The sequence below is a fragment of the Littorina saxatilis genome, linkage group LG2, assembly GCF_037325665.1.
Source record: "Littorina saxatilis isolate snail1 linkage group LG2, US_GU_Lsax_2.0, whole genome shotgun sequence".
NCBI classification, from domain to species: Eukaryota; Metazoa; Mollusca; class Gastropoda; order Littorinimorpha; family Littorinidae; genus Littorina; species Littorina saxatilis.
Genome location: NC_090246.1, coordinates 51,068,353 through 51,089,144, shown reverse-complemented (window position 1 = coordinate 51,089,144; position 20,792 = coordinate 51,068,353). Strand labels below are relative to the sequence as shown.

Sequence of the window (20,792 nt, the reverse complement as noted above, 5' to 3'; positions counted from 1 at the left end):
TAAAACATTTAGTCAAAACTTGACTAAATGTAAAAAAAGGGTACAGCTAGTAGATGATTACTACAAAGTATAATCACAAAGTTCTGGGTAAACATCCCCGCCTGCTAACTGGCATGAACTCGAAACACTGATCAGGTTTAAAATAATGTCTTTAGTCAGTAACATTTACATTTTTTAGTTCAATAAAATCAAATCTTCATTATTTTCACTTGATAGTTTTTCTGCATTTCTATGCAAAAGGAAACATTAATTTGGATATTTATTACCTTTGACAAGACCCTAAAATTACCAGTTTTCTGTGTAGGTCTTTGGTACATAAGTATCTTTATCAGAGACGAGGGCAATATGAATATGAAATATAACTTGATTCGTTTGTTCTGTTGCCTATGCCTGCAAGATGTGATCAAGTGTGCAGCATTATCAAGAAGAACAGTACAGAAAAAAAGTACATAAAGCAGACATTACAGCACTGTTTCTTGTTCATTTTCTTTATTTTAGTGAACGAGCATGATAAATGATGTCATGAAAGAAAGCTCTCTTTTTTATCAACATAAAACGGGACAATACTACAGGTAAATGGCACTGAGCTATACATGCCAACAGCATCCGTCTGTATGGAGCATGATACACCAATCGGTTGTTTTTCTTTATTTTTTCTTTAAACCAGACCTTGCGTTTGATAACTTGTTTTACATTGAGTGGTAGTGGTCGAAGAATGTACAGACAGAAAAAAATGGTTCTCGTTGGGGCGAGACCAAAAACAAGATCCTTTATACATTTTCTTTCATACACACATCCTGCTTAGCAGAGAGTCATCAATGGAAATGATACATGTACTTGTAAGAATCCAGCAAGAAATTCACAAACACAAATAAAAAAAATCTCAGATGGCGAGTGTTTGCTGAAACACTTGTTCAGCTGAGCAATTCCTCTGACGGTTTACGTATCTGACGCAGCACAGTTGAATGAAAATGTAAGTCTTACTTACAACTGAATACTACTTGAATGAAATGGCTCCTGTGGGCTGCTGATTCACAGCTATTTAGTTCGATTCAATATGGGTACCCTGAACCTAATATAATCTGAGTCTAATCCCAGGTTTGTTGTTGGTTTTGTATTTCTCTTGGCAAATTTGCCAAAATGACCAAATCAGTTACTGCAGATTTTTAGAAGTTTTAGGCAGTAATACATCAGTGCATACAATCACTTAATTATGAAACAAATTAAGTCAGGTTACAGTGATAATGTTTAGCCTCTGCAGTCTACAAAATGCCAACACTTTTTGAGTCACTTGAGAAAAAGTGACTATGTAATCGGTCAGTGTTAGTCTGTCCGGCCGGCCGTAGACACCACCTTAACGTTGGACTTTTCTCGGAAACTATCAAAGCGATCGGGCTCATATTTTGTTTAGTCGTGACCTCCAATGACCTCTACACTTTAACGATGGTTTTGTTGACCTTTGACCTTTTTCAAGGTCACAGGTCAGCGTCAAAGGAAAAATTAGACATTTTATATCTTTGACAAAGTTCATCGGATGTGATTGAAACTTTGTAGGATTATTCTTTACATCAAAGTATTTACATCTGTAGCCTTTTACGAACGTTATCAGAAAAACAAGGGAGATAACTAGCCTTTTCTGTTCGGCAACACACAACTTAACGTTGGGCTTTTCTCGGAAACTATAAAAGTGACCGGGCTCAAATTTTATGTGAACGTGACTCATTGTGTTGTGAATAGCAATTTCTTCCTGTCCATCTGATGCCTCATATAATATTCAGAACTGCGAAAGTGACTCGATCGAGCGTTTGCTCTTCTTGTTTGAGATCACGGTTGTTTGGCTGAATCACCAATATTTTTTTTTTTTTTTAAATGTTTGAGGAAGGGGTGGAGTTGATTAAGTGGTTGTATGCAATGGTTTATGACACACATAATGTGTAGCATACACACAGTTCCACTTAATTTTGCTGTGTCAGTTACCCACATCGCAATTAGTTCCAAACATGTATCAAACAGACATTTCTCATAGAGATCATTTTAGTCGTACATGAGTTGGGTGAAAAGCATTTAACATACAAAGGTCTATAGTCAACAGTGGGTGTGAATTGTTATATTTTTTGATTCAACATCTGCAGATATCACAATTAATACCCTGCATAAGTCATACTAAAACAGTAGTCAATTTGTACATCTTGGGGCTGGGGCATAACTATGAAATAAATGCAGTAGACACGGAAACATTATTTAATGTTCTCAGATGTGTGAAGCAGAAACAAATAAAACAAGATTCAACAATACTAAGTGGAAAGTTCACTGGGTAACATACAATCAAAACAAACAAAAAAAGATTAAAACAGGCATGGGAATTGTCCGCCGAATGGCGGATTTCCGCTGAATTTTTTTTTTGTTCCGCGGAAAATGCAAAAGTGTCCGCCGAAAAAATAAAGGGGGGAGGCACACAAAAAAAGCACGGGTTACTTTGGCCTTTGCGCAAAAGCCCGCGAAAACTTTCCATACTTTGTTCCCGCACTGCTACCGCCCGCCTCAGTTATTGAACTTTTATGTTTGAAAGTAAACCAGATTGCACAGATTGTGTTACAAGTTACATTTTCCTGTTTGTCTCAACAGATAATTTTTTTTACAAATTTAAACCATATATAATACATGTAAGCAAAAATTGGTACATTTTTGTACTAAAAACTCTGATTCTAAAAACAGAATTTAATGGCAAACTTGGAGCTCAGATGACACCAGATTGCACCATCTGGGTTCTTTGGAGAAAAAAAATTTCCGGGGGGGCATGCCCCCGGACCCCCCTAGTAAGGCTAGGCGCTTCGCGCCGTCGACTTGACGCTTCGCGTCTTCAGTTATAAATTTTCCGCCTATTTTACAATTTTCAATTCCCATGCCTGTTAAAAACATGCAAGAAAGATTAAAATTACAAGTTAACAAGCAAAAAAAGCTCCATGAGTTACAAATGTACTAAATGCCTAATGCAATATTTACATCATTCAAAAAGACTGAAACTGAATGCTAAGGTGTGGATCCTTCTTCAGAAAGCTGATCAGAAACGTAATACTACCTGAGGACCTAAATTCAGTCTTATTCCTATGCCTTTTTCATAACATGTCCCTTCCTTTTGTATATTACTTATTTGTACTTTTGACGAAATATAATCGCACAAAGCATCATAATTCAGTTAACATCAAACTAAACTAGGGCTGGAAGTCCTGCCTACTTCAGAAAACCATGCCTAATAAAGTTACAATAATCATTTTAAAATTCACTTTTTCATTTCTGCATACATGTAATAATGTTCTCCAAACTTTGTGTACTGTGAGACCCCTCTCCAGTGAGAGGGCACCTCCCGCTAGGGACGCCTTCTCTTGTCCGTCCCTATTAATTTGACTAAATTGTACCAGTCGTAAAAGGACACCTTGTTACACTGTACAACCAAATTTCAACCTTACTACTGCTGACAATAACTTGTGTTTCATCACCAGTCAGTTGGAATAGGATTTTCGCCCATCATAATAGGTGAATAAGCTGATCAGACCAAATGTTACTTGAAAACCTACTCAATTCTTCACCGTTCTGCAAGAGTCTAAGAATGTGTAATAATTATGGGTTGATTCTTGCTGTGTTGATGGATATCTTCAATTCTGCTTTAATTTCTGGAATGTTTCTGTGCAAACCTGAGACTCTGAATCCCTAGTAATATTAAGAAGGGACCAGCCCTATATACGCATGTCTACATGATTTAAGTTCCAGGAACTCGGGACAACAGACGTTTGTAATTTTTTTTGCTGGAACAAAATCACAGTGGCTTAACGGACAAAGCAAAAAGTATATTTTTTCTTTCATTTTGTAAAAAACAAAAAAACAAAATACCAGACACAACCTAACTACCAAATGAAGAACACATAAAACAACAGAAGAAACAAATGTGATCCACAAGCTTCTTGGGACTTTCATCTTTCTGCAAAAATGGTTTGTTTGTACATGTGTTCAGATTTATTTCTTAGTTTTCAATCCCCCCCCCCCCCCCCCCCCCCAATCACATACTTTTTGTCCACAGCTCTGGCAGAGATAACACCTGCATGCAATGTACAAAATACTTGCTTTACTTCAACTTGGAAGCACATACCTATCCCTGAATGATGAGCACAACCTTCAGCAAGTGGCTTCTTATATCTACACCCAGTCGTTTTATTAAAGGCACACACACTCCTTGTGAATTAAGTTCGGCTCACCAACACAGATCTGGCTAGACATGAGATAAGACCGACCCCCCACTTGGACACACAACAAAAATCAACACCCTGATTGCTTGCTGTGGTGATTAGTTCCAATAAGTTCATTACATGTACTTAATTTTTAAAAAAGCACCTGGTGCTTGTTTTTTTTTTAAAGAAATTAATTAATCAAACAATTCCCACTGCACAGAGAGCACTCGAGCTGTTCTCTTTTGATATGTGACCAAGTGGAGTGAACTTTTTTCTTGGGAAGGACTGTGCCTTTAACTGCAACTTGGGAAAATTTGTAAAAAGAATTATACAATCATGACCAATAATAACTCCAATAAAACCAAAACAAACCCTGCCCCAAACAACAACTGAGAACACTGGTATAATGGTGAATTCACTCTTACCAGTATGTCGTCCATAGTTTAATTCTATGGAAGAAAAAAAGCAAATGTATAAACGAGAATTCTGCATTATTAAAAAGAATGTAAAATCCCATAAAAAAAAAATCCAGGAGAGTGAGAATAACCATGAACACATTTACTACCGTTCAGGAACATCAAAATATCCAAGAAACAAGAAGGGCAAAGCCCATACGACTCACATGCTTGACCTTGACCTTTACATGACCTTGACCTTCAGGGTCAAGGTCAAATAACTAAACCTAGCAATGACATCATACACTAAGAACTGCTTTACACATTTTTCCTACCAAAATACATGTGACCTTGACCCAAGGTCAAGGTCATCCAAGGTCATGCAACACAAAGCTGTTAATTCAAGACATAGGAAGTACAATGGTGTTTATTGGCTCTTTCTACCATGAGATATGGTCACTTTTAGTGGTTCACTACCTTATTTTGGTCACATTTCATAAGGGTCAAAGTGACCTTGACCTTGATCATATGTGACCTAATGTGTCTCATGATGAAAGCATAACATGTGCCCCACATAGTTTTTAAGTTTGAAACAGTTATCTTCCATAGTTCAGGGTCAAGGTCACTTCAAAATATGTATACAATCCAACTTTGAAGAGCCCCTGTGACCTTGACCTTGAAGCAAGGTAAACCAAACTGGTATCAAAAGATGGGGCTTACTTTGCCCTATATATCATATATGGGTGAGGTATTGAATCTCAAAAACTTCAGAGAAAATGGGAAAAATGGGAAAAATAGCTGTTTTTTAGGCAACATTTATGGCCCCTGCGACCTTGACCTTGAAGCAAGGTCAAGATGCTATGTATGTTTTTTGGGGCCTTGTCATCATACACCATCTTGCCAAATTTGGTACTGATAGACTGAATAGTGTCCAAGAAATATCCAACGTTAAAGTTTTCCGGACGGACGGACGTCCGGACGGACGGACGACTCGGGTGAGTACATAGACTCACTTTTGCTTCGCATGTGAGTCAAAAATGCTGGCAGCATATAGCACAGAAACAGAAAATAAGCAAAACAAATACATTCCACAAAGTTCGTACATGCTACCTGCACCTGTTGCCGCATGCACAACCATGTATTTATACTTGCATGCTTTTGTCCCGACTTCCTCACTTTCAGAAACACAGCATAATAATAACATTAAAAGGCCACATAGGACATCAAGGTTGACCTACAATGACCCGTTTAACACTTAAAATGCATCACCTAGTGGGAAATATTATATCTATGGCTATGCATGATAATTTAACTCTTTCATTACTGCAAAAAGCAACACTGTTTCAAAAATCTCCCCCCTTTTATCCCTGACAGGAGGATTCCTTATTCAATGATCTTTATGGTGATGTATACTTTAGTCACACTTTGGCTCAGCACTTTCACTCTTAATTTTGATCATTTGTCACATTAACATGCCCTATTTCATGCATAAATGTCTTCAAAAACCCAGGAATGAAGGGTATATTTACCACTAAGATACGCACGGACAAGGGGAGGTATCGTCCCGCAGTTTGCAGGACTGAAAGAGTTATTTTGTATTCAGTGGAACCCCCATCTTAAGGCCTCCAAATATCTGAGAACATAAGGTCTTAAAAGTGACGGAGTCTTAAATCGGGGGTAAAGTTACAGATGTTATGAATATAATATCTGAGAAAACAGGGTCTTAAAAGGGAGCGCGCCTTAAACTGGGGGGGGGGAGGGGTCTTAAAAGGGGGGTTCCACTATCTTTGTGATATGCACATGTCAGGGTGTGTGTACAAGGTCTACACAACCAAAATTTCATTCCCAACACATCTTTATAGCATCTCTGTTTATACTGCAGTATATATTGTACTTTGTACTTTCTATAAGACGCTCTGCACATAGAATGTTCAGCCTTACAAAAATTACCTTGTAATAGACAGCTACACAACTATAACAATGATCAGGAGTTTGAAAACGATAATATTCAGTTACATTATACATAGTTTTCTCTCAGAACTTGCAGGCACTGAGTCTGAATGAAAATTGCAGTACATGTGTTCTGACCACAGAGTACTTACAATAATCTTCTCTCCCTCACACACACACACACACACACACACACACACACACACACACACACACACACACACACACACACACACACACAAGTAATATAATAAATGAATGTTTCACATTATAGCATTAGCTTTTTTTGAGGTGTGTGTTTGGACAAGAATAACAAATATTCTCAAAACTAGTCCTTTTCGTGAATTGAACAATCTTTCTTTATTTGGTGTTTAACGTTGTTTTCAACCATTCAAGGTTATATCGCGACGGGGAAAGGGGGGAGATGGGATAGGGGAAAGGGGGGAGATGGGATAGAGCCACTTGTTAATTGTTTCTTGTTCACAAAAGCACTAATCAAAAAATTGCTCCAGGGGCTTGCAACGTAGTACAATATATGACCTTACTGGGAGAATGCAAGTTTCCAGTACAAAGGACCCAACATTTCTTACATACTGCTTGACTAAAATCTTTACAAACATTGACTATATTCTATACAAGAAACATTTAACAAGGGTAAAAGGAGAAACAGAACCGTTAGTCGCCTCTTACGACATGCTGGGTAGCATCGGGTAAATTCTTTCTCGTCCCAACCAATATGGGACTCCCCCTAACCCGCGGGGGGTGAATTGAACAATGACATAGAGACACAAACACATTCATGCACCAATCACAAAAACACACACTTACATACAGAGTATCACAAATTGCCATAGTTGCTTATGATGAACCTTAACAGGAATGTTTAAACTTAAAAGTACAAGGCACAGCTACATTAGGTCAGCGCTTCAGGCAATGTTGATATTCTGAACAAGCTGGAATAATCTGTACAATGCACACAAGCAGCTTATATATAAAGTTAAAGAAAATTGCAAAAAGGATTTCCTTATTTCAGACCCAAGTGATCAGGCTTCAATGAGTAAACGTACATGTTAACTCCATCACAGTGAAAAAGGCGGGTTTTTTCTTCTCCCAAGTGCACACAAGCCCCTAAAAAGTCAAATAAAATGGCAGTAATTTCACTGTCAATCCTTCCACTTGCATGATATCATCATGCAACTAAAACAAAACATTTAAAATCAACTCAAATAAGACTCACGAATGTACTCTAACCCAATCCCTGAAAATTAAAACAATTAGTAAGTACATGTAGTTTTCTTCTAATTTGTGTTACATTCAGTCAATTTTCCCCCTTCAATTTACCTATCTTTAGACTTCAGAGATCTAATCAGAGCACCCTGTCTCGGTGCGTGAAGAAAACCCTCTACTCCCAAGTCCTCAGCACCGTCAAAACCAGCACCCAAATGTCCGTCCTGCCCCTCAGACACACCTTTGAGTTTTCTCATCTCTTGCTTGTGAGCACTACCAGCAATAGGCTCTCCTTCTCTGGCCTTTTCTTCCACGGGAGGACCTTTTTTGCCATCTGCCTTGCTGCCTGTCTCAGCCTCAGTTTTACCGTCCATTTTGACGTCTGGCTTGCTGCCTGTCTCAGCTTCAGTTTTACCCTCCATTTTGACAACATCTGCCTTGCTGCCAGTCTCAGCCTCAGTTTTACCGTCCATTTTGACAACATCTGGCTTGCTGCCTGTCTCAGTCTCACTTTTACCGTCCATTTTGACAACATCTGCCTTGCTGCCTGTCTCAGTCTCACTTTTACCGTCCATTTTGACAACATCTGGCTTGCTGCCTGTCTCAGTCTCACTTTTACCGTCCATTTTGACAACGTCTGGCTTGCTGCCTGTCTCAGTCTCACTTTTACCGTCTATTTTGACAACATCTGCCTTGCTGCCTGTCTCAGCCTCAGTTTTACTGTCCATTTTGACAACGTCTGGCTTGCTGCCTGTCTCAGTCTCACTTTTACCGTCCATTTTGACGTCTGGCTTGCTGTCTGTCTTCACATTCTCCTTGGCTTTGTTTTCCTCTGGAGTGACCTTACTGTCCGAAGCGGTGTCCTGTGTGTTAGCCAGAGAGTTTGCTGCATCCTTCCCTTTTTCCTCCTGCATGTAGCGTAGCACCGCCTTCACCATGTCTGGGTGTTCTACAACAGAGTGGCCTGGTGCCTGACCAGCTTCACGCCTCTTCCTCAGCAGTTCCTTGTCTCCCAGCTGATCGTCCCCTGCCCCGTGACCCTCTCCTCCCTGCTTCAGTCCAGCTGCGGCTACTCCCTGGTCAACCTTCCCCTGCTGACCAGCGGCGGCTGCGTCCTGTATCACTGCAGCCTGTGCTCCCAGAGGTGCTAGCCCTTGTCTTGCACCCACCCCACCTAGTGCCTGCTGCTTGTTACCTTGTGGAATCGTGGCTTGGTTGTTGGCTGCTGGATTCGGGGCAAACTGTCTCGCTTGGTTGGCGAACGCATCCTGCACCGGCTGCTGAGCTGCATTTTCCATCGGCAGATTTTGCGCTGCTTGTTGCGCTGGATTGTTCAAGGGTGGATTCTGTCCTGCTTGTTGTTGCACTGGATTATTCTGCCGCGGCATTAGTTGAGGCACTGCTGGGCCCTTAACCTGATTCACTGCAGCTGCGTTTGGAATGACCTGTTGTTGACCGGCAGCATTTTGAGGGTTTACTTGCGGCGCTTGATTATTCACTGCAGCGTTCTGTGGAATTACTTGTTGTGGTTCATTATTCAAAGCAGGATTATGGCCCTGGATAGGATTATTGAGCGCAGGGTTGTTGGCAGCCAAACCCTGCACCTGCCCACCCTGCTGATTTACCTGTTGTTGCTGGCCTACTGCAGCCTGTTGCACAACTCCCTGCGGTAACTGCGCCTGCTGCAACCCTGCGTTTGGCTGCACGTTCTGTGCTTCACCCTGCTGCTGAACCTGACCTGACTCCCTTTGACCCTGTGCTTGACCTTGACCTTGCTGAAGTCCTTGACCCTGTTGACCTGCAGCCTGCTGCTGTGCCTCCTCAGGCTGCACAAGAAAGAAATGATTGCTGGTATCCAGGGCAAATTTAACTAGCTGTGATTGATGCATAAAAAGGAACTCAGACATCAAGATCTCCAAGACTACAATATTGGCTCTCTACAGCTCTAACTCGAGCACTAATGTCTACACATTCTTTCCAAAACTGGTCATAACAGAGCTCAGGTCTACTTGTGCAATACATTTACAACAACAAAGTGCCAGCCCTCACACCATTACTGTGATCACCATTGCATCATCGTTGTCATCAAAAGAGCAAAGAGCACAGTTTTCAGCTTGAAGTTACATTTTTGCATAAGCCCTCATGTTCACCTTCACAGATCTCTTCAGGTTTTACTGGAATAATAGCATCCTTTTACTTGAGCATATGTGTTAGTGCACAAGAAAGTTGGGTATTAGTCACGCGGGACGCTTTCGAGATACACGCCAAAACTAGTGATGACCCTACAAGTCATCACTCTTCGTATTTTTCCTAAAATCGAATCTTGAGCATCTAAACAATATATGTGTGAAATATCATGCTGAAATAAAGACAAAAAGGTTGTCTTTTTTGCATTTGTTTCATTCGGGTTGCCACAACAGCACCTCAAAATGTCAAACTCTTTTGCCCGGTACAGGCACTACACATTCTTCATTCAGTAACCGCGGAGGACACCAACTCACAGCTGTGAAAGGGCCTCGGGTTATTTTTAGACCTTCTCGCTGAAGGTTTTCCATTAGCGACGTAGGCATTTCAGCCGTTTGTTCTCGAAGCGTGCGGCGTGGAGGTTACGTTGCGACTTGTACCCACAGCGATTTTGTTGACTTCTCTCGTCTATTTCAACGCGGGTTTGACATTATGATCAATTGTTTTTGTAGGCCGAACCTTTTTCCTACACGCACATAATGATTTGAGCGTCAAGCGACTGTTTTGTGTCCTAAACTAATTCGTGGTAGCGAGGTTGTATGCAACGCCGCGGTCGAGATCTAAATTCAGAATGGCGGACCATAGAGCTTGGCACAATGTCAGGTTGCTGAATGGCAAGGGTGGAATGATGTCCCCACAATTTCAAGATGTCATGAAGGCATAACAGAGTACTTTGGACATTCTTCCGACAATGAAGTTGATGATGGATGGGGAAGTGCGTCTGATCAGGAAAACGAATCTGATGTGGATCTCCTTAGTGATGCAGGTAACACGTTGTTTTGGTTTAATAATAAGAATAGATAGCCTTTGGCCTAAAGTTTTTGCAAGCCTTTCTTCTTCTTCTTCTTCTTTGTTGTGACTTGTGGGCTGGTCTTCATATAGAAATCTGAAATGTTTGATGTCGTGTTGCAGGTGAAAGTCTGAATGCCATGTGTTTTGATCTGGGTTAAAAAAAACACAGCAGGATTAGTTTAACTGTAGATCTAATTCACAGCCTTTACAGCTAAATATCATTGTCTGTCTGTTTTGTTTGTATCATGTTTTGCTTAAGTTGTGTTGAGGGGGGGGGGAGGGTGGGTGGGTGAGGAGAATGTCTTTTTTTTACTTTATCCAAACAGGTTGAATTTTAGTCTCAGAATGCACCAGATTGTGCAGATTTTAATGTACCATTTAAAAAATTCAGGGGAGCATGGACGTTGAAATGGACGAGAGAAGTCAACAAAATCGCTGTTGGTACAAGTCGCAACGTAACCTCCACCCCTGATGGCTGTCATTGATTTATGAAAATAATTTTTGTAGCAGAAATTAGTAGTCTGAGTGTAATCTGTGGACAGACCTGGATACTTTGACACCAAATATATGTCTGGGAAAATTTTTGTTCAGGAGTTATAAGAAATAATGCATTAATAATCTTTCGACGTCAATTTCCGCAAATCACGAAATGCTTTGAAGCATGTTTCAAGTTTTTGTAAAAAAAAACACTTAATTCAGATAATTGTTTTTGTTTTTTTTTGCATTTTAATCAACAGGAAATGCGCTTTTAGAAACCCTGAACAACTTTTTTTTCCTCAAACGGGGCATTATACCTGATTTTCTTGTGTGCACTGTCACATATGCCAAAAATCAACAGTTTGGCTGCTTCCTGTGCAAAGTCGGAATACTTTTTGTTAAATTAGTTTTGAAAGTAACATTCATGTCAATCTACTTACTCAATTCAGCAAGAAAAATCCTACTCTGCACAGAATGCTTTTGAATTTTTCTTATGTATTAACACTTTCTACCCCACTTATGTTGACCAAGCCTTTTTTTTAGCCGAGACCAGCTGTGCTGTAGCAGGTCACTCAGAATTGTAGTAACTATGTAATAACTGTGTATCAACATGCTGGAATGCAGGCGTTAGATCGACGTTACAGAAAGCGACTGAAGCTAACCGTCTGAGCGGATATATCCGTACCTGGTCAGATAGAGCCATATGAGTGGGTACGGATATATCCGTACCTGGGAGACAATGAGTTGAAGACTGACAGAATGTTTTTATTCTTCGTAAAAGCCCAAACAGATCCGTGGCAGTAAATACGATCATGTACCACTCTTCACAAAAAACTAGGCAGAAGCGTTTGAGTGCAGATCTTTGTGATGAGGCCGTTTATAGTAAACTAGTTATATGACTGAAAAGGCAGTCAATTTCCCACCATATATTAGGCCAAAAAAAAAAAAAGGTCTGTTTACGGTAACATAGGCCCAAAAAATAGGGTCGGTAGGTCGGGATTTTTTTTCTTCTTTTTTTCTTTCCCTCCAAAAAACCATATTTTTACGTTATTTTGCCAAAAAAACAAGATTTTTTTTTTGTTAAATTTTTTTTTTCCCAAATGCCAAAAAAAAGTCTTGGGTCGCGCGAAAAAACTAGGGTCGGTCGGGTTACCGTAAACAGACTATTTTTTTTTTTTTTTGCCTTATCAAACAGATTGATTTTACATGATGTAATGTCTACACAGTGGAACCTACAACATAGACACCACCCAAAATCATGAGGGGTAGTATAGAAGGACTGTATTTTACTTGATGCTGCTGCTCCTTGTGGTCTTTGAGCTCCTTGAGGAGAGCTTTCTGCTCATTCAGCAGCTTTTCTTGCTCCCTGCGTTGAATCTCCAGGGCATCCAACAACTGCTCTTGTCGTTTCTCCTGCCCCTCACCTTCCTTCTCTTTGCCTTTGTTCGCAGCTGCATCACCTCCCTTGCCGATTTCTTTATCGATGTCTCCCTCTTTCTTGGCGCTTTTCTCCTTGTCACGCTTCAAGGGTGAACCAACCACCTGAGAAAACATTGCAACGCCTTTCATGCTGTGCACTTGAAACAGTAGAATAAAATATACCTTACTTTCAGGACTTTTAGGCGCAACTTTTTTTCCTCAACATTTACCCCTGCACCCCATTGACAGGCATCGCATTTTGTATGCCCAAAGAAGAGTACAGATGTACCCATATTGCCATACAAAGAAAGTCCCTCTCTAGTGATATGCATGTTTCTGCTTCTATGACCTGGACAAACTTTCCTCTCAGACATCAAAGGCGTTGGTCTCATAGCTTGCACTCAATCATTGACCCAGGGCCAGAAGGTCAGAGTCTATAACTAGGACAGGCAACTGGTCTCAGCTGAAAATATGGTTGGCCTGAGATCTCAAGGCCAAACGGCTCTGAGATTGCAGACTCCCTGATCTCACCGCAACTCGAGAGGAGGTTCCACTGTACTCAAATGTGACCCTCCACCACGGAATGAGTCGCATGTCACCTTTGCATGATTTTCATATTTTTCTTAAAGAGTTGTTTATGCTCTATGCAGTGGTAAAAACCGTGTTAGAAAAGAGCAAAAACTGTTCGAGTTATAAGCCTGTGACTAAGGTGACCCTCACACTGTCACCAGACACCCCCCGGACTTATATTATGCCTAGCGCAGAACCGCGCGAGGTGACATGCGACTCATTCTGTGGTGGAGGGTCACAAATGGTTATTGTAGACAGTACTTCATTTTTTCGTTTCAAAATACCTTTTCATCGGGAGCGGGAGCATCTGGGTTCGGTGGTTCAATACGTCTTTCCTCTCTCTCGTTGCTGTCGGCATCTGTAAAGCAGCAACATCGCACACATCAAACAGGAGTGTCCCACACAGACCACAGGCATACAACAACAACAGAATATTCACTGAGGCATACTCAACAACACAGACACTTCCTGAGTATGCCAGTCACCTGTTTCATAGAACATTTTTTATTTGAGATGCCAGGAGATTGGGTCTGTATAACTCTCATTCAGTGTGGTGTTGTACTCTGAGCAATTCCTTTTGTTATTTAATCTTCCACAGCCACATAAATACCCCCCAACCCGTACAGTAGAACTCCCCCTTAGCGACCCCCCTGTTTACGACCGATTTTGCTACCACGGATGCATTCTACTATATAATGAACCCCCAGTGAACGACTCACCCCAAAACGCGACTTACGACCGAGCTTTTGGGGATGAATTACGACTTTCGCGCATTTGTAGTCGAGCAGACGAAAACATGGCGGCTCTTGCTCCTCGAACTATCACGAGACGAAAAAAAACCTAAATCTTGCGCACGATAGAATCAGCGGCGACTTCCTTATGAGTCGGGAAGACGCAAATCCTGTGTATCGTCAAGGATAATGACCCAAAACGCGACTTACGACCGAGCTTTTTGGGATAATTTACAACTTTTGCGCATATTTCGAGCAGACGAAAACACAACATGGCGGCTCTCGCTCCTCCAACTATCGCGAGAAGAAATAAAAACGAAATCTCGCGCGCACGAGATCCTGATACATCTGGGTTTTTTCTGCACGCTATCTTGTCATGACGACTGTCTTGTTGACAAACGAAGATTCGCGAAAGAAAAAGAAAAGCGCCGACTCTTGAGTAGAGAGCTAATAAAATAATCGCTAATCGAGCGAAGTGGCAATCCGCGGCGACTTCCTTGGGAGTCGGGAATACGAAAATCCTGTGTGTCGTCAAGGATAATGACTCGGTGTTATCTAGATGGTGAGAAGGATAGCGAAGCGAAAGTACGCAAAGAGAGGAGCCTGTACGAAGACCTCAACGATCGTGGTCAAGTTTAGCGATGCAAGGCGATGAATCATTCATATGAGCGGAAAGATGATTCGGGAGAAAAGTCGTTATGCTTTCTATCGAGTTAGGACATTCGGATTTTACTGGTTGCGCTACAATGTCAAATGTGCTTCACTCAGCGGGGAGCAAGCATTACGCCATGAGTACATTTTCTTTGAAATTTGAGTTCAAGTTGTTCTGCTGTAATGTGTTTGGGTGTGTGTGTGTGTGTGTGTGTGTGTTTTGATATGACAGTAAACTGCAACTGTGTGTTTGTGTGTAAACATGACAGTACATACACTGCAACCAAATTCATGACCGACCGGCCAAAAACTCAAACCCCCCTTTTAAGACCCCCCCTTTTTACGACCTAATTTTTACGGCTTTTCCAAAGTCGTAAACAGGGGGTTCTACTGTATATCAGAATCATCTCACAATTTTGAAAGGACAGACTAAATGAAATCCTTGCCTCACAGACTGAAACACTCTCTCTCTCTCTCTCTCTCTCTCTCTCTCTCTCTCTCTCTCTCTCTCTCTCTCTCTCTCTCTCTCTCTCTCTCTCTCTCTCTCTCTCTCTCTCTCTCTCTCTCTCTCTCTCTCTCTCTCTCTCTCTCTCTCTCTCTCTCTCTCTCTCTCTCTCTCTCTCTCTCTCTCTCTCTCTCTCTCTCTCTCTCTCTCTCTCTCTCTCTCTCTCTCTCTCTCTCTCTCTCTCTCTCTCTCTCTCTCTCTCTCTCTCTCTCTCTCTCTCTCTCTCTCTCTCTCTCTCTCTCTCTCTCTCTCTCTCTCTCTCCCTCTCTCTCACTCACTCTCTCTCTGACCTGGGAACCCCTGTTATGCAGTTAGAGTATTCTCAAACAAACTTGGTGTATTTTCAGAAAAATGAGCGTACTCCACACAGCATTTGAACATCCATGATTCAAACATGCTTCACACGCGTCCGCCACATCGTTAATTAAGTTTACCTATACATGTACATTTAAAACAAATCCTTTTTTCAATGTTTACTGACAAAAACTGTAATCATGTGTCAAAATACAGGATCGGCTTCAAGATGGGCTTGTGAATAAAAGTAGTCTAGGAATTTTTCTCGTCGTATTTTTTTCCCACTGACCGTACTGATCGTATTCTCGACAATCATGTGTACAGAATACGGCGAAATCGTATGGGTTCCCAGGTCCTCTCTCTCTCTCTCTCTCTCTCTCTCTCTCTCTCTCTCTCTCTCTCTCTCTCTCTCTCTCTCTCTCTCTCTCTCTCTCTCTCTCTCTCTCTCTCTCTCTCTCTCTCTCTCTCTCTCTCTCTCTCTCTCTCTCTCTCTCTCTCTCTCTCTCTCTCTCTCTCTCTCTCTCTCTCTCTCTCTCTCTCTCTCTCTCTCTCTCTCTCTCTCTCTCTCTCTCTCTCTCTCTCTCTCTCTCTCTCTCTCTCTCTCTCTCTCTCTCTCTCTCTCTCTCTCTCTCTCTCTCTCTCTCTCTCTCTCTCTCTCTCTCTCTCTCTCTCTCTCTCTCTCTCTCTCTCTCTCTCTCTCTCTCTCTCTCTCTCTCTCTCTCTCTCTCTCTCTCTCTCTCTCTCTCTCTCTCTCTCTCTCTCTCTCTCTCTCTCTCTCTCTCTCTCTCTCTCTCTCTCTCTCTCTCTCTCTCTCTCTCTCTCTCTCTCTCTCTCTCTCTCTCTCTCTCTCTCTCTCTCTCTCTCTCTCTCTCTCTCTCTCTCTCTCTCTCTCTCTCTCTCTCTCTCTCTCTCTCTCTCTCTCTCTCTCTCTCTCTCTCTCTCTCTCTCTCTCTCTCTCTCTCTCTCTCTCTCTCTCTCTCTCTCTCTCTCTCTCTCTCTCTCTCTCTCTCTCTCTCTCTCTCTCCTCTCTCTCTCTCTCTCTCTCTCTCTCTCTCTCTCTCTCTCTCTCTCTCTCTCTCTCTCTCTCTCTCTTATCACACACTCACTGTTCCACCCATTAACTCTCTCTCGCTCGCTCACTCACTCGCTCACTCACTCACCCACTCTGAATCCCCTTACCTTTCTGAACCGGTGGTTGCACAATGTTTTGCTGCTTGTTGTCTGCATCAGCAAGATGGTTTTTGTCGACCTGAAGATCGAGCTTGTTGGCGGCTTCTTGCACGGTTTTCTGGACATCCCCATGCACATGGCCCTTGTCCTGAGCGTACAGCGTGGTGAAGGTACTGACCAGCATAATGGACACTCCAAGCACCAACACTATCTGCAACCATAACAAAGTTTCATCGTAAGATATACAAAAACAAACAAACAAAAACTCAATGATAAATGTATGACCTTGTGACTAAAAATTACACTGATTGAAATATATTCAAGAAAACTAATCAAAGAAGCCGATTAAAACAGTGAAAAAAGCGGGAAATAAAAGAAAGAGAAAAAAAACCGAAAAACTTCCTTGTAATAATCAGTAGGTGCCATGCATTACACATGTTACCATAGATAGACACTTATCAATAAACGTGTTCACGGGGCATCCTCACCTTACGCCTCACCACTCCCAAAAACCTCAACGCAATCTTTGGATAGCAAAAACAAAAAGTAAATGATCCTCTTTCCCCAAACTATCCCCTATCATCAGCATTAAGTCTGTGGGGATTGCGCACATAGGTACATGTATTCTAAATCTGCGATCACACGTATGAACATGTGATTTGAGTGATGGTTCCCTTTTAAAGTCTCATTTCATCAAGATACGAAAGGGCGGTATTCTTAGTTTCAGATTGCAAGAACTAACTTCTCGGGATAATTGAAGCTTACCAAACATTCTGTCCATGTTTTTTTCTAAAGCGTTCGGCATCACAAATACTGAATTTTCAGCCAATAAAGGACTTCCAAGTGCACATACGTATATACCTGAGCGATGGTCTTGCCCTCTGCTTTGCTTGACATGACTCGCAGGAAGAAGAGGGCAGGGAAGATGTAGCAGATCAAGGTTCCGGTGATTGCACCGTTCATACCCAGAATGAACTCCACTGCAACACACAAACATCAATCTCAGAAACAGACTGACTGACTATCAGGGTTTAACGTCCTCTTAGACCAACTGGTCTATATTGGGACAGGTATTGGTAATACGCTGAATATATGGTGTGATACTTTGATTCGAACAAGCCCGCTGTGGCTGTATTCTTCGACACACCAGCATTGGGTTTGTCTCGTCAAAGTATCGAAATACGATCATGATAATCAGAGACGAGAGATGATGCATACGTGTCTTCGTGTTTTCCAAGCCCTGAGACTTTCGCTGTGAACGTGGGATCTTTTTCGTGCGCATGTCTGCACACGGGGGTGTTCGGACACCGAAGAGAGTCTGCACAAAGTTGACTCCGAGAAATAAATCTCAGAAACAGGTTTCACTGTGACATAGCAGGAAACGAGGCTGCAGACAAACTTGCCAAGGAAGGAGCCTCAAAGGAACAGTTTACGTCCCAGCTGCAGTTCAAGGAAAAACAAGTCGCGCAAGGCGAAAATACAACATTTAGTCAAGTAGCTGTCGAACTCACAAAATGAAACTGAACGCAATGCAACGCAGCAAGACCGTATACTCGTAGCATCGTCAGACCACCGCTCACGGCAAAGGCAGTGAAATTGACAAGAAGAGCGGGGTAGTAGTTGCGCTGAGAAGAATAGCACGCTTTTCTGTACCTCTCTTCGTTTTAACTTTCTGAGCGTGTTTTTAATCCAAACATATCATATCTATATGTTTTTGGAATCAGGAACCGACAAGGAATAAGATGAAAGTGTTTTTAAATTGATTTGGAAAATTTAATTTTGGTAATAATTTTTATATATTTAATTTTCAGAGCTTGTTTTTAATCCAAATATAACATATTTATATGTTTTTGGAATCAGCAAATGATGGAGAATAAGATGAACGTAAATTTGGATCGTTTTATAAAAAATTTTTTTTTTTACAATTTTCAGATTTTTAATGACCAAAGTCATTAATTAATTTTTAAGCCACCAAGCTGAAATGCAATACCGAAGTCCGGGCTTCGTCGAACATTACTTGACCAAAATTTCAACCAATTTGGTTGAAAAATGAGGGCGTGACAGTGCCGCCTCAACTTTCACGAAAAGCCGGATATGACGTCATCAAAGACATTTATAAACAAGTCGCGTAAGGCGAAAATACAATATTTAGTCAAGTAGCTGTCGAACTCACAGAATGAAACTGAACGCAATGCCATTTTACTCGTAGCATCGTCAGGCCGCCGCTCATGGCAAAGGCAGTGAAATTGACAAGAAGAGCGGGGTAGTAGTTGCGCTAAGAAGGATAGCACGCTTTGTTTTAACTTTCTGAGCGTGTTTTTAATCCAAACATATCATATCTATATGTTTTTGGAATCAGGAACCGACAAGGAATAAGATGAAAGTGTTTTTAAATTGATTTCGACAATTTAATTTTGATAATAATTTTTATATATTTAATTTTCAGAGCTTGTTTTTAATCCAAATATAACATATTTATATGTTTTTGGAATCAGAAAATGATGGAGAATAAGATGAACGTAAATTTGGATCGTTTTATAAATTTTTATTTTTTTTTACAATTTTCAGATTTTTAATGACCAAAATCATTAATTAATTTTTAAGCCACCAAGCTGAAATGCAATACCGAAGTCCGGGCTTCGTCGAAGATTACTTGACCAAAATTTCAACCAATTTGGTTGAAAAATGAGGGCGTGACAGTGCCGCCTCAACTTTCACGAAAAGCCGGATATGACGTCATCAAAGACATTTATCAAAAAAATGAAAAAAACGTTCGGGGATTTCATACCCAGGAACTCTCATGTCAAATTTCATAAAGATCGGTCCAGTAGTTTAGTCTGAATCGCTCTGCACACACACACAGACACACACACACACGCACACACGCACATACACCACGACCCTCGTTTCGATTCCCCCTCGATGTTAAAATATTTAGTCAAAACTTGACTAAATATAAAAAAATGAAAAAAAACGTATGGGGATATCATACCCAGGAACTCTCATGTAAAATTTCATAAAGATCGGTCCAGTAGTTTAGTCTGCATCGCTCTACACACACACACACACACACACACACACACACACACACACACACGCACAGACACACACACATACACCACACCCTCGTCTCGATTCCCCCCTCTACGTTAAAACATTTAGTCAAAACTTGACTAAATGTAAAAAGACAATCATCAAAAACAAGAGGAAAACCAGAGCGGAGAAAGATGACTACCACCTGCTCCAACATGAAGAACAAGTCGTCCTACTCAGACTCCGCACTGGACATAACAGACTAAACCATCATACACATCAACTACACCACAGTGCTCTGAGGGACACCATCTGGTCAGACGAGACAGCACTACAAAAGAAGCTATAAGGCCCCAGAGAGGACTTGGAGAGAACAGCACATTTCGCCCTGCAGTCCGGACTGACGATCTAACAGCGAACGACAAGAAGAAGAAGAAACAGGTTGCACTAGCAACTCTTAAAGATGAGCAGCACACTGTGGATTTGTCATTTTATTGTGTGTTTTTTTCCATAGTGCCTTGCCAACTCTCAGGTATTTTATTTTTCTACGCATATCCAGAAACTAAGTCGGGCGTTCTCTTGTCTCTTTGTTGACGGGCTGGTTGGGAATGTAGCTTATGGGAGTTATTGTGATTTACGGTATAGGCACTGTTTATACCTGGTGTAGGCTTACCTGTGATGTGAAAAAAACAGCAAATTAGTCATATTGTCTGATCTGCTCTACAACGAAAAGAATATGTTTATAACAAAGGTCTAAAATTTGGCTACAATGTAAGTTTTACACAGTCATACAATAGCTGACGTAATCTGCAGCCCTATGCTCAACACTTGTACATGTATTTGAATTACCATTTCAAAAACTAAACAATAAAAACTTAACCAACTCATGGAATGTCTAAGACTACAACATAACAAAAACTAGCCGTGCACAAAAAGACTCACCATTAGGTATGAGAATACCGGTGATCATGGACCCAATGACAATGGCGACAGTGATACCCTTGAAAAGGAATTCTGGGATGTAGGTGCTGGTCACATCATCACTCAGCTTTGATTTCTGTCAAGGGAACAGACACAGATATTATAATAAATACACATGTACTTTGAACTT

The 20,792-nt window shown here is 41.2% G+C and overlaps 1 protein-coding gene across 5 annotated transcripts in view; it reads right to left on the bottom strand.

Annotated features, from left to right (window-relative positions):
- Positions 1-472: 472 nt before the first annotated feature.
- LOC138959189 (putative sodium-coupled neutral amino acid transporter 10) overlaps positions 473-20,792 on the bottom strand; it is a 37,496-nt gene continuing 17,176 nt past the window's right edge. For 2 of the 5 annotated variants that reach the window (XM_070330583.1, XM_070330584.1), the window contains 6 exons: positions 20,624-20,738; positions 17,510-17,628; positions 16,658-16,859; positions 13,582-13,655; positions 12,599-12,850; positions 5,328-9,621 (listed from right to left, as the gene is read on the bottom strand). In XM_070330583.1, coding sequence (XP_070186684.1) covers positions 7,906-9,621; positions 12,599-12,850; positions 13,582-13,655; positions 16,658-16,859; positions 17,510-17,628; positions 20,624-20,738 — 2,478 coding nt within the window. In that variant the 3' untranslated portion in view covers positions 5,328-7,905. Of the gene's footprint in view, positions 4,673-5,327; positions 9,622-12,598; positions 12,851-13,581; positions 13,656-16,657; positions 16,860-17,509; positions 17,629-20,623; positions 20,739-20,792 lie in introns of those variants that run through there. The other 3 variants (XM_070330588.1, XM_070330585.1, XM_070330586.1) reach the window with 3 other exon arrangements.